This window comes from Hyperolius riggenbachi, chromosome 9 (genome assembly GCF_040937935.1).
Source record: "Hyperolius riggenbachi isolate aHypRig1 chromosome 9, aHypRig1.pri, whole genome shotgun sequence".
Lineage (NCBI taxonomy): Eukaryota > Metazoa > Chordata > Amphibia > Anura > Hyperoliidae > Hyperolius > Hyperolius riggenbachi.
The window spans coordinates 138,878,944-138,891,985 of record NC_090654.1 but is presented as its reverse complement, the minus strand read 5'-3'; the positions used below and the strand labels follow the sequence as shown (position 1 = coordinate 138,891,985).

The following is a 13,042-nucleotide window of genomic DNA, read 5'->3' as shown; positions in this document are numbered from 1 at the left end:
AGTTTACCTTTTCACATACTGTCTTTCATCTCCCTGCAGGTCCGGAGGACAACTATCACACACTGCCACACTGACAGTCAACACAAACCACAATATCAGCATCAAAAAGGAGCCACCGTCCCCAAATCGAGAAAGGAACACAGGCACCCCTTTGACATCTTTCTCCCACCAGAGTCGGCATGAAGCCACTGGTCGTTCTCCTGTTGACAGTCTCAGCAGTAATGCCAGCTCCTTTGAAGGCAATGATCGTGAAGAGGCCAGACCTGACTACTCGTCGCTTGGGCTACTCAGGCCCTCAGGCGAAACGGAGGGCGAGAGCACGGCTGTAAAACGCATGCGGCTTGACACATGGGTAACATAACTGCATTCCATGCACCGACACTTCGTTCTTTTGCTCCAAGAGCATGAGCGGAAGAATGAGGTGGCGCATGGGAGGGTGGACGAGTTAGTTACCAGTGAGGTCTATTGCTGTAGGGTGGGAACCTATCATTAACTGCCTGAGATATAGCTTTAGTAATCGGTAGGCATTCTTCCTAGTCCAACGCTCTAGGCAATGTCTGCACAGGGCATCAGACTCCATGGCTGCCTTACAAACATTTGTTGAAAACAACTCTTACTCCAGCCCTTAACCTTATCATGACATCCCACCACTGCTAAACTACCCCACACCCTCTGCATCTTACCCTTTTTGGAACACTGACGTAACACCCTACGTACAAGTATGGGAAGGCTTAAACCTCTTTGTTTTGTTTTCTTATGTGTGCCACTATTGAATATTTCTTCTCGCTTACTGTCCCTGTGATGATTAGATAGTTATGGACAGAAACCAAGGCACTCTGACGAGTTAAATTGTTTGTTTTAAAATTATATATAAACATAAAATGCATTATAATGTAGTGGATCAGGTGTTAAAGTTACCTGTAATGCTCCTCAAGCACTCAACAGTGATACAAAACAGACAAGACATACCATTACCTTATCAGCAACGGTATATTTGGTGATGTCAGTATGCAACTGCTTGAAGGCGGGTGACGCTGGAGTGCTGGTTCGAGTGACACAGCTCCATCTGGTCTCTTGTTGACCACCACTAATTATGTTGAGGAGTATGCAAGGCAATTTTCAATCTTAGTCCACCATGCATTGTAAAAAATGCTTACATTTTTATATAGCATTTTGAAATAAACTATTCTAAATAGTTGAAGTGCCTTTGTGTTTTCATCTTGTTCACTTTACAAACAGACCTCTGATTTCCGCAAAGCTGCACCACTGTTGCTTTTTAAGAGGTCTGGACTTTCCAATAATTCTGACTAATACCACTTTTGCAGCATCATATTTTTGGAATATAGTAGGACGACTCCTGTTTTGTCTGAGTTGGTGATACATTTGCAAATGGAGACATATTTTATAGTGACAGCTGTTTAAGATTCCATTTTGCTACCCTTCATGGAGATTTTTTCCCACTTCCTGCTGTGACAATAGGGCAGGAAATGAGGGTAGATGTCGCTAATGCAAACAAAGATGGGTATTAAAACCTGACAAAGTTCCCATTTCAAAAATGAAAAAAATCCTCAAAAAAAAAATTCCCTTGACTTCCAAATAAACTTCAAAATTGTTATGTAAAACAATCTGGTTTGGAGTTACTTCTTATAACTTTAAAAACATTTTCCTTTAATTCACAACTTTACTACTAAATTATTTTATTGGAAAGTCACTAATCTGTTACTCCATCTACTCTAGCATGTCCATTTTTACAGTCCCAAATAAAGGGTCTGTCCTATGAGTGAGCTGCACCAGCTTTTAACACAGAGGGCCAGGCAGACGGGCTGTCCATAATGAACATTCACCCGCAAAGCTTCATACATATCAGATACAAAAAAGTGTATCTGCACGGTCACCTTCATCAATGCAAGCCATGGAGTTTTTATATAATGCAGACATTGCCTTCATTAAAGAAATAAATACATAAAAACACAAAATATATATAATATATACATATATATTTATTCTTTTAAATTGGTATTCTTATTTTGGAGGAACGAGCTTAGACTATGATTTCACTTATTGAAAGAGTCCTTGTACAGGATGAAGGATGGGGTTCTTTGATGTCCTTACCTTCTGCAGGACATAAAAGGGGTAAATGGACAGTGGTATATATGTATAGGTCTATCTAAAATGGAGGAAAAGTAACTTCCTCATTCCACTCTTTTGTATTCATAGGTGAAATCATAATTTTAAATCTTTTCTATTTTAAGCTGTTTCTGTTCTGGGGGAACAAGGGATTTCTACTGGAGAGAGAAAAGCTTCGAATGAAAAGATGTATACTCTTACTGAGGGTCCATGTTCAGCCATAGCAGCCCACTTATTGCCATGAATGCATGCCAGCGTTGATAGATATAACCAAATACAAACAGAACTTTAAGAAAAAATTTGCTGCTACTCTAATAAGGACTGACATGCTTTATGGGTTTTGAATTGAGGTTTAGACAAACCTACAAAGGTGATAGATTTTGGTTGCTGGAGGAGGAGCGGGTGTTGTTTGCAAGTATAATTTACCAAGACGGTTTTTTTATACTTGGCTAGCTTGAAGCATATAGGCACTTGGTTTTTTTATATATATATTTCTGTATCACAAGCTACTTATCAAAAATATATACAGTGTCATTTGTGAGTCATGCTACTCCGTGAAAAAAAGGGTGAAATGCTGTTATTTTAGCTAGAACAGTACACACTACACTATAAGCACTTGGTATTCTGTACTGATTGCAAAACCAGTAGACTTATAGAAAGAGGCACATGCCTTTTTAGTGCTAAATAAATGCATTTTTAGAGGACAAGGCATGTTAATTTCGAATGGGTTTGTTCATTCCTCTCCAGATATATTAATATGTGGCTATAGTTGTTCTAGTAAAGATGATAAACCCCATAAATACATTCAGGTTAGGTTTACAGTGGGACGTTATCGTTGCGCGTTATAAGGTCTTATAACGCTGCTTACAGCACTGCAATGATAAGTCTAGGAGACGTTCACAGTGCAGCGTTAGCGTTACGGTGTAATGTGTTGCGTTATGGTAACACACTTGCATGCAGTGAGTTACCTTTAAACGCACACATTAACAGGTACGGGGAAGCACACTTTTCAATGTCTCTATGCCTCACTGTACCTGCTGTGTGTGCAGTAACGTGGCTATAATGTGTGGTATGACTTTTTGTTGCATTATGTTCCTGTTAAACAATGAACACAACGCAATGTCCCACTGTGAACCTAGCCTGAGAGTTTGAAAAATCTGTCTTTCTTACATCACTTTCAGAGAACGTTTTTGGTTTTTTAAGCTAAATTTGAGTAAACAGTGTGTACAATTAATTACTTCCTGTGGGAGATATAAGAACAACTACAAAAGTTGGGTTATCTATTTATTTTTTTTAAAAAAAGGTTTATCATTAAAGTAGCAGCAAATATAACTTGTATAGAAGTTCTGGGGACATTTATGTGATGCAAAAGGATCTCCATGGGCTCAGCTGGCTGTTATAGCATGAATGGACATGAACAATGGATAATCCAATGGGCCCTTGGCTACTTCATTAGGTTCTTAGAGAACCGTATGTTTTTAGGTTTTTTTGTCACATGTAAATGAAAACACATTAATTTTCAAGACAAGGAAAAATGACAATCTTATAAAATATATATATATATATACTCCCCACACCCTGTTTTTATCTGTATAAATATTTGTTTCTGATTTTTAATATTATTTCTTGTGCTCATTTGTGCTGTTGACAGTTACATTGTGAATATTTTTTTATATTCGTACATTTTGCGTTCTGTAGAGTAGTTATTATTGTTCGTTTTATTTTTCTTTTTGTTTTTTTTTTCCCTTCGTTTTATTAAGGGGTGTGGCAGAAACTTGCACGACACAAAACAATTACAAGTTAAATGCTGCAGTTTTTAGAAGAGTGAAGAAAATTAAAAAAATAAGCATATTTATTCTCAAAAGGCTAAAAAAGGTGTACAATGCATGAAGTAATATTTACATAAAACACCCAAAAAGTAAAAAAAATAAAAAAGTCAAAAAGATGTAACCTCAACAAAAGTGTAGCGTTTAAAATTTAAACAAAAATAGCTAATATATTGTGTTTTGGCTGGTTCGCTTTTTTGTTTTATTTTTTGTTTTCAATGTTTTTTTTCATTAGTTTATTTTTTTGGACAATGAAATACAATTGTGTATATTTTCATATAAGAAGTATGCACTGATATGTTTAAAAATGATATATTGCTTTTTAAAAGTGTGGTTACTTACCAAAGTCTCTGTCTGTGCTTTACCTTTAGTATCCTGACCATTGGGTCTTTCATATTGAGTATGCATGTAGGGTGGGAGGGGTGTCTGAAAAGAGCGGTTGCTTTTGTGTTGGTGCTGCATCTTCCCAGCAGAAAACAATTCAATCTTCCATGCACACTTTCATCCTTCAGCCATTCATCTCGCTGGCATTATATGCTACAGTTTTATAGGACAGGAAAGGTTAAGAATCAAATTCTGCGTATTATAAAGGGTCCCTTAAGAATCTATAAGCATCCCAATATTTTGCTGGATGGAGCTTTTACACATGTTCTTTATTCCCGCTACGTTTCCTTTCCTAATACACAAATACCCATACAGACCATAGCTGAGAATAAAAAAAAGTAGCAATTCATCTCTGAAGCCAACAACAGGCATTTGATTAGTACAGTAATCTTATCACAAATGGGTGTGTAGATATGCATATTTATGCCAAGCTTGCATGTCTAGGTGCTGAGGAGAATTCCTGGAGGTATGCAACATATTGGAAAAACTTAGCACTTTCTTGCACTTTCTATACCCCAAAAAGAGATGCTGGGCTGTGTACTCAACTTAAAGCATCCATAGATGTTAACTGTGGTTGCCAAAGTAGTTAAAACTCCTTAAATCGCCATGTAATGTCTTGAGTGTGTACATTTTAGAGGGCAGCATAATACTGTAATCAGTGGCGTAAAGACTGTGGTAATTAAAAGAACATTTTCATTTTTCGTGGGTGTTAGGATATAAAAATGAAATATTAGACATGTGAGCACATTTTCCAAGTTTTTTTCATTTACTTCTTTGGGTAGAATAGCCCATAAATCTCTCTGCAGCTTGGAGCTGAGCCTATCAAATGTACTTCCTGGCTGTTTTGATTGCCATACAGTTTTTATTCAGTTTGCATGCAAACTGTATTTATTAGTATGTCATTGATTATTAGCATGACATTTGGCCATCTCTAGTTATAATATCTGTTTTGGTAACTCTTTTTTTTTTTTAATTTTTTTTTTTTTTCGGTTGTGGAAACTTCCTGTCTCGTCCTTGTGTCAAATGCAATGGAATCTGTAAAAAGGAGTTGTGTAAAAAAAAAAGTCAACTCTTATGACTATTTATAGCCATTGCTGTCCTTGTTGGACAAATTTGCTCAATTCTTGTCACAACAGAATGTGATTAGAAATATCTCAATTTGGAGTTTCTTTTGACTACTGGAACTCCCCAGTTCTAGATTTCTAAAATATATGGAGGGAAGACTATACGTTTTAAGACAATCCAATCAATTTCTTCACACTTTTTCTTTTAAAAAGCCTTAAAAATAAAATAAAATTGGAGTGATATTACGAAGGTGTCCAGAGCAACAATAAATGTCTCTCTTTTTAGTAGTAGACAGTCACTCAGGCTAAGTTCACAGTGGGACATTAAAGTCGCACGTTAAAACAACATTTAACTCAGAATTACGCACTGCAATGAATAAACAATTCCCTGATTCACAGTGCACACTTTGCGTTGGTGTTAAGTGAAAGTACTGCATGCAGTGCGTTATACACATTATTAGCTGCGTTAGACTGTTTGCACATGCTCACTACTGACTTGGAAGCATACCTTTCATTGCCTGTATTTTCTATTGTATCTGCTGTACACGCTGGTAATGCTGCGTTGCGACCTTTTGGGCGCATTGCGTTGTAAGTTTGCGTTGCGACTTTAACGTCGCATCAAACCGCAATGTCCCACTGTGAATCTAGCCTAAGTCACTGACTGTCATTTTAAGCAATTCATAAATCCTTTTTAGTAGAGATGATCTATTTCTCCTACACAAATTCTCTCCAGTGAGGATCCCTGGAAGATACATGTGATTAATTTAATCAAGTAAATAGTTTGTAGGTATCTTATTGGTTGTTCTTAATCATGTCTTATTTGTACATATTTTTTTAGGCTAGGTAAGGGGCATAATCACTTGATTGCAGTCAGCCAATTAGAAACTTAGAACCCTTTAGGAGAGTTTATATATGAGAAATATTTTAGTTCTACTCATTAAAGTGGTGCTGTAGCATCAGAAAATAATTGGGAACGGTGACTACAGGAATAAAAAAAATCAAAAATCATGAATACTCAGTAAAATAAGAAAATAGCCACTTTCGCTAAATAATGTCTCCTCTTACATCTTTCTATCTATATTTTTTCCAGTCATAAAAACATGTTGAAAGATAGTATTTGGAACCCACAGTTCACAGTATAAAGTTCATACAATTACTACATTTCACAGTACTGAGATGAGGATCAGTAGCATTTATTTTTCCTTCTATACTGGTTTACCAGTTCTGAGTTCTGTTGCTGGTGTGCACTATATTACATTGTTTCCATGGAAAAATTAATGTAGCCATGATCACATGAAAACATCAGGTTAGCCGTGGAACTTCCAGTTGGACATCCTCTGAGGTGTAAGGCAACAATTTATTTCCAGACATAACTTCTATGGAACAATCTGTTAGCATATTAGCATAGGAAAGTTTGTAGTGAAAGGAAACCTGAGATAAATGAATATAAAAGTTTTATACGTATCTGGTGCTTCCTCCAGCCCCTCCGCACCGATTGCTCCCACACAGTCTTTCTCCACCTCCTAGTTTGGCTGGAAGAAGCTGCCCCGTTAGCTTTCCCAGTCGGGCATACTGCGCATGCCTGGCCGCGTTCCTGTGGCCAGGAGCGCTCTGCGCCTGCGCAGGACTACTTAGCAGGTACAGATCGCTCTCAGCCGCAGAAGCAAGATGGGGGTGCGGGCGAACTGCGCTGACTGGCCAATCTATCAGGGCTGCTACCGGGCGAACAAGGAGGTGGAGGAAGACGGTATGGGAGAGATCGGTGCAGAGGGGGCTCTAGTAAGCCCCAGGTATGTATAAAACTTTTACATTTGTTTCTCTGGTACACCATGTTAAACAGTTTTTTTTTTTGTTTTTTTTTCAGTTAGTTAGAGACTTCCACACTTTTCATGGTCTGTAAAGCTCTTTGGCAACAGTTCATCATCTGCAGAAACTTAAAGAAAACCTGTACTGAAAATTAAGTCAAAATAACCATACACAAGTCATACTTACCTGCAGTGTAGTCTACTCCTCAATCTCTTTATCCTCTCCTGTGTCCTGTTTGTCCACTGTGATCAATGGAATTCTCCGTCCTCCATTTTAAAAATGGCCATTACCCCATAACAGCTTCCTGGTCAGCACACAGTTAAACTGTTATATCGCCCACTTGAGCCATAGGGAAACATGGACACATCAGTTCTCCTCTCAGCTGTAACTGACAGCAACTGATATATAACTGACAGCAACTGATATATTTCAGTTCTGACAAAATGTTTTCAGAACTGGAAGGGATCATTGTCAGAAGAAAATGGTGAGCCTCTAAGAGGAACTGATGGCAAGGTAACTATGTAATGTTCATTTGAAGTTACCTCATGTGTTTATTTTAAATAATTTTACTCAGTACAGGTTCCCTTTAAGAACAAAGTGTCCACATTTTGTACTTTCTCATCTATAATTATTTTATTTATGAACACTTCCCATTTAGCCAAGATGTAAGATGACCAACAAAACAATTATTTTGGATCAGTTTGAAGACGTACAAGGGTTTAAAGTTTTAAATTGAAACTGTTACCTTAGATAATCCTGTTAGCCATGTGTTTTTTTTTCAATTTCACATTCAAATTTCATATAGAGCTCAAATTAGAAATAAAAATGGTTTTATAGAATACAGTATGAAATGGACTTATCCTTGCTTCAACACAATAATTAAGTAAAGCCCTGTTTCACACAGATTGTATGCTTGGCTAGCAGCCTTGCCACCAATTTTTCAGCTACCAAGTGCCTTCTGGCTTTGATTTAATGTAGACCAATGGCAGCATTGCGGAGCCAATGGTAGTAACATGCGGTGCAGTTACCAGGCAGAATACAATGTTCAGATGTGACTGTGTGACAGACGCCTCTATATTGCCCGTGCTGAGCACTAGCAAGCACCCAGCTGGTGCACAGAAGCAATTGGCATTGTACTGCCTGTAGCTGCACCCATAAAACATACCTAGAATATTAGTTCCATAAAAAACATTAAGATTCTTTTGGAGCCCAGCTTCAACTTTTGTTGGATTATTTCCATCAACAGGGAGAGAGAGCAATACCTTTTAAGTCTTGTGTTAGCAGGTAAAGGACATTAGGTCAATACTGCCCAGTTGGGCTATAGACTGCACTGATAACTTGGTAAAAACTTTTCCACATTAATTAAAAGAAAACCAGAGATAAACATACTTAAAAGATTTATACATACCTGAAGCTTCCTTCAGCCCCATCCGCACGCATAGCCCCCACGCCGCCCTCCTCAGTCTTCTCTGTCTCCTGTACCGGGTCCCGTAGCTTCGCACAGCCGCAGCCAGTCTGTGCAAGCGCAGTGGCTCTCTCCGGCGGAGAATAGTACTGCACCTACAGACTGGCCGAAGTTATGGGACCCAGTACAGAAGACTGAGGAGGGCGGTGTGGGGGCTATCCGAGCAGATGGGGTTGGAGGAAAGCCCCAGGTATGTATAAATATTTTAAGTATGTTTATCTCTGGTACACTTAAAGTTTAAAATAGTAGTATTTGGGATTGATGCAATACAGCTAGTCATCAAAATTACGGCAGAGCCACTGAAATCTTTTTAAATCCATCATTTCATTGGTTTACTGAAAACAAGTCTTTGGAGCAGTCTTTTGTAACAAAATGTGAAGTTCTCTTTCTGCAAAGGAATCATAGAGGGAAGGGAACGTCACCATCATTGCCTATATGTGGCTCCATTATGAAGCATTACCTGCGACATGTCAAACCTCACTAGCATTTTTACCTCATGACATCCTTCAAGGGATCATTGCCACCACCTGGTCTAAATGGGTTGCAACAGCTTGTGATTCTGTGGACCGTCACCCTAAGAACCAATGGTCAGGTTAGTTTGTGGCTTATGCACGAATCATAACATTCAACATGGTTACAGGAAAGAAAGAAGATGGTTCCTTGTGTGTGACACTCTCCATCTTGTTACTTTACATTGCATTCACTTTACATGAGTACAGGACTAAAGATGTGTGACCTGTGGGCTTTTATAATCCTCCTCTTACATAGTTCTACATTGCCTCTATGCCCCAAATGTTTTATTTTATTTTGCATACTAATCCAAGATTTAGCAGAGGCTGGGACCTATGCTCCCACAAAAAGGTGGACAGGAAAGGCAGAGGAAGTACTTTGCTGGTGGAACAGTTTTGGCAGTCATGTGATCCACACTTGTGTCTGCATGCATGAGTACCTGTCTTTTTTTGCAAAGAAACTACCTACCTTCCTGAAGTCCACCATTTTATGTTGGCACTGTCACCATCATGTCACCTCACCTACATGCAAAACCTTAGTGTATATAATAACAAGTGCAGACATGTTAGCAAATGGTTATAGTACAGGGAGATGTTTTTTGTTGTAATTGATATGAAATGAAAATATATTTTTGTCAGAGTATATTGTAATAATACAGACTTTGAACATGATGGTAACTGTACAGCTTCTTAATGTTATCCTTACCCATCCACCCATCCCCCTTTGTTATACCCCTTACCCACCCCTTTCCTCTCTTTTGAATAATTTCCTAAAGTTTTCCTTATATTTACAAAATTTGTAGTTGCTGAAGAAATTCAGTCTATACTTGTAACTCATGTTAAAATAAAACAAGCAATAGATTGTGCTAGCAGTATGATTTTTACAACAGTCCAACAAGCTCATACTAGGCGATACACATTTGTCAGAATGCTAATTGTGATGAAACGTTGGAAGTGAATAGATACAATATTTAAATGTGCAATTAGATTTTTATTAAGCAAAGTGACCATTATTTTGATAATCTAATGTGGTGTTTAGTTACTTTTTATATCGCTAGGATGTGTTAATAGAAGATGTTCACAGTTGCAAGATGAATGATATGTGGAGAGAAAATGCCAATAAATTTTTTTAATATTTGTTTGATATGTACAATTAAGACCAGTGCATATTTGAGGGGTGGGATTTAGACACATGACTTTCCTCATATTATTGACTAAATTAATATAGGGAATTGTATGTTGTTGTTGTTTTGTTCTGTATTTTTGTCATTTCTTTATTCCTTTGCAGGGCTGCAGTTTTCTATTTAAAATGCACTTTTCTGAAGCATTACTAGAAACAGTTTGAGGATATCGGCGAAAGTTGAACACAGTATGGTGAAAAGTTATAAAAAAAAAAAATAGCAAGAGATGCATACAACTTGTATAGGTTAATGTGTGTGTATGTATGTGTGTGTGTATATATATATATATATATATATATATATGTATGTATGTATGTATGTGTGTGTGTGTGTGTGTGTGTGTGTGTATGTATATATATATATATACATACATACATACATACATACATACATACATACATACATACATACATACATACATACATACATGAATCATGTTATGGTATGGTATCATGTTAGCCTTAGATAGTAGAAGAGAGAAGAAGAATTATTGTTGCAGATCCTGTTTATTGGCTAAGTAGATTTTCAAACACAAACTTTGAAGATCAAAATTGCGTCTCTTGCCCAGGCGTAATCATACTTAATGAAGAGAACTAAGTGTCAAAATCCCTCACAACGGGCATTTAGACTATTTATGGAATACATGGAGCCACACATAGGTACTGAATCAATTAACTTTTTCAGTACACAGTGTACAAAAAAAAACCCTGAAAACAAGTTGTATTCTATCAACTTGTACATTTTTCTTACTGAAAGTGGGTTTAAACCTTCCATACAAATAAAAGCAGTGCACTTAAAAATATTTATCGGCTGTTTTTTTTCTGCAAATAAAGCATAGGGTCAGTGTTAATATTGACCTAGTCTATTCTCCAGGTGCTTATGTTCTGACGCCATTGAGGAGGAAATCTCACCTTCACTGTGCATTCTGGGTCCCCTTTTTATTTCTTGAATTCCGAAGAGGTGCCGAAGTCTCTCCTCCATCAGCATTATTTGTGTTTTTCAGTTCCCTCTTTCTCTGGCTGCACTCTGACTCATAGCTGTGTACTTAGGCCATTTACAGTTGTGAGTCAAAGTGCAGCCAGAGACAGAGAGAACTTCAGAAGATAAATTAACACTGATGGAGGGAGTTTCACAAGACTTCGGTACCTCTCAGGACTTTGAGAAAGGGAAAAAAGGGGACTCAGGAGGCACGGCAAAGGACAGACTTCCTCCTCATCTGCTTCGGAACATAAGCAGCTGGTTGATCGGCCAGGTCGATATTAACACTGACCCGATGCTTTATGTACAGAAAAAACTGTTGATACATATTTTTAAGTGCACTGCTTTGATTTTATTGCAAACCCCATCCTGCTGTTCATTCCTGAATTGGTTCTGAATGCGTGTTAGTGTTCAATTTCAGCACCACATGGTATGAAACCCAAACACTAATTTTTAATACTTTTTCACGTGCTGAAAAGGTGTTTTGTAGATTGGATACGAAAAAATCGAAGCAAAAATTGGGAGAATTTAGAAGATTCTTGTTGTTTCCATATCTCAGGATTGTACTTGTAGCCCTAGTACAGTGATCTGCAAACTTGGTTATCCAGCTGTTAAGGAACTACAAGTCCCACAATGCATTGCGGAGTTTGACAGCCACAGTCATGATTCAGAAAGGCACATGCATTGTGGAACTTGTGGTTCCTTAAAGGGAAGGTTCAGGGAGGGTGGGTAAAAAATAAAAATCAATTTCCACTTACCTGGGGCTTCCTCCAGCCCGTGGCAGGCAGGAGGTGCCCTCGCCGCCGCTCCGCAGGCTCCCGGTGGTCTTCGGTGGCCGACCCGACCTGGCCAGGCCGAGTGCCAGGTCGGGCTCTTCTGCACTCCAAGGCCCGGAACTTCTGCGTCCCACGCCGGCGCTCTGACGTCATCGGACGTCCTCCGGGCTCTACTGCGCAGGCGCAGAACTACTGCGCCTGCGCAGTAGAGCCCGGAGGACGTCCGATGACGTCAGAGAGCCGGCGTGGGACGCAGAAGTTCCGGGCCTTGGAGCGCAGAAGAGACCGACCTGGCAGCCGGCCTGGCCAGGTCGGGTCGGCCACCGAAGACCACCGGGAGCCTGCGGAGCGGCGGCGAGGGCACCTCCTGCCTTCCACGGGCTGGAGGAAGCCCCAGGTAAGTGGAAATTGATTTTTATTTTTTACCCACCCTCCCTGAACCTTTCCTTTAACAGCAGGAGAGCCAGGTTTTCAGGTCACTGCCCTAGTAGAATATATACATCATATATGTGCACTAGAGTGGCCAGGAATCTATAAGCCTCGTCTATATTAATTAGTAATATGACATAGGCCTGAGGAGGAAGCCTTTCCTTAGAACTCGGCTTGCTTCGGCTTCGTACTTTTTAAATAATTTAACGTGTACATTTGGATACTTTTACCATTCTAGTTCCCTTCTAGTTCTTTAGTGTGCCAATAGATCCAAACCCATTTTATACCTGTATATGTCTACAAAGTAACATTTTGATAGAAATTTTTCTTGTGTTGCTGTGAAAAACTTAAAAATTCAACATTTTCCTCTTAGGGTCTTTATATTGAAAGTATGGCCATATTTTAAAGCCAGGCTCAGCCCTAAACATTTATTTTGGTTTTGGATAGAGTGAAGAATGGATACCAATTCTTGCTAAATTTGTATTGCTGCCGCTGTA

The 13,042-nt window shown here is 38.7% G+C and overlaps 1 protein-coding gene across 4 annotated transcripts in view; it reads left to right on the top strand.

Moving 5' to 3' along the window:
• MEF2D (myocyte enhancer factor 2D) overlaps positions 1-3,746 on the top strand; it is a 270,676-nt gene extending 266,930 nt beyond the window's left edge. For all 4 annotated transcript variants that reach the window (XM_068253573.1, XM_068253574.1, XM_068253571.1 and 1 more), the window contains one exon: positions 40-3,746. In XM_068253573.1, coding sequence (XP_068109674.1) covers positions 40-361 — 322 coding nt within the window. In that variant the 3' untranslated portion in view covers positions 362-3,746. The remainder of the gene's footprint in view (positions 1-39) is intronic.
• The last annotated feature ends 9,296 nt before the right edge of the window (positions 3,747-13,042 follow it).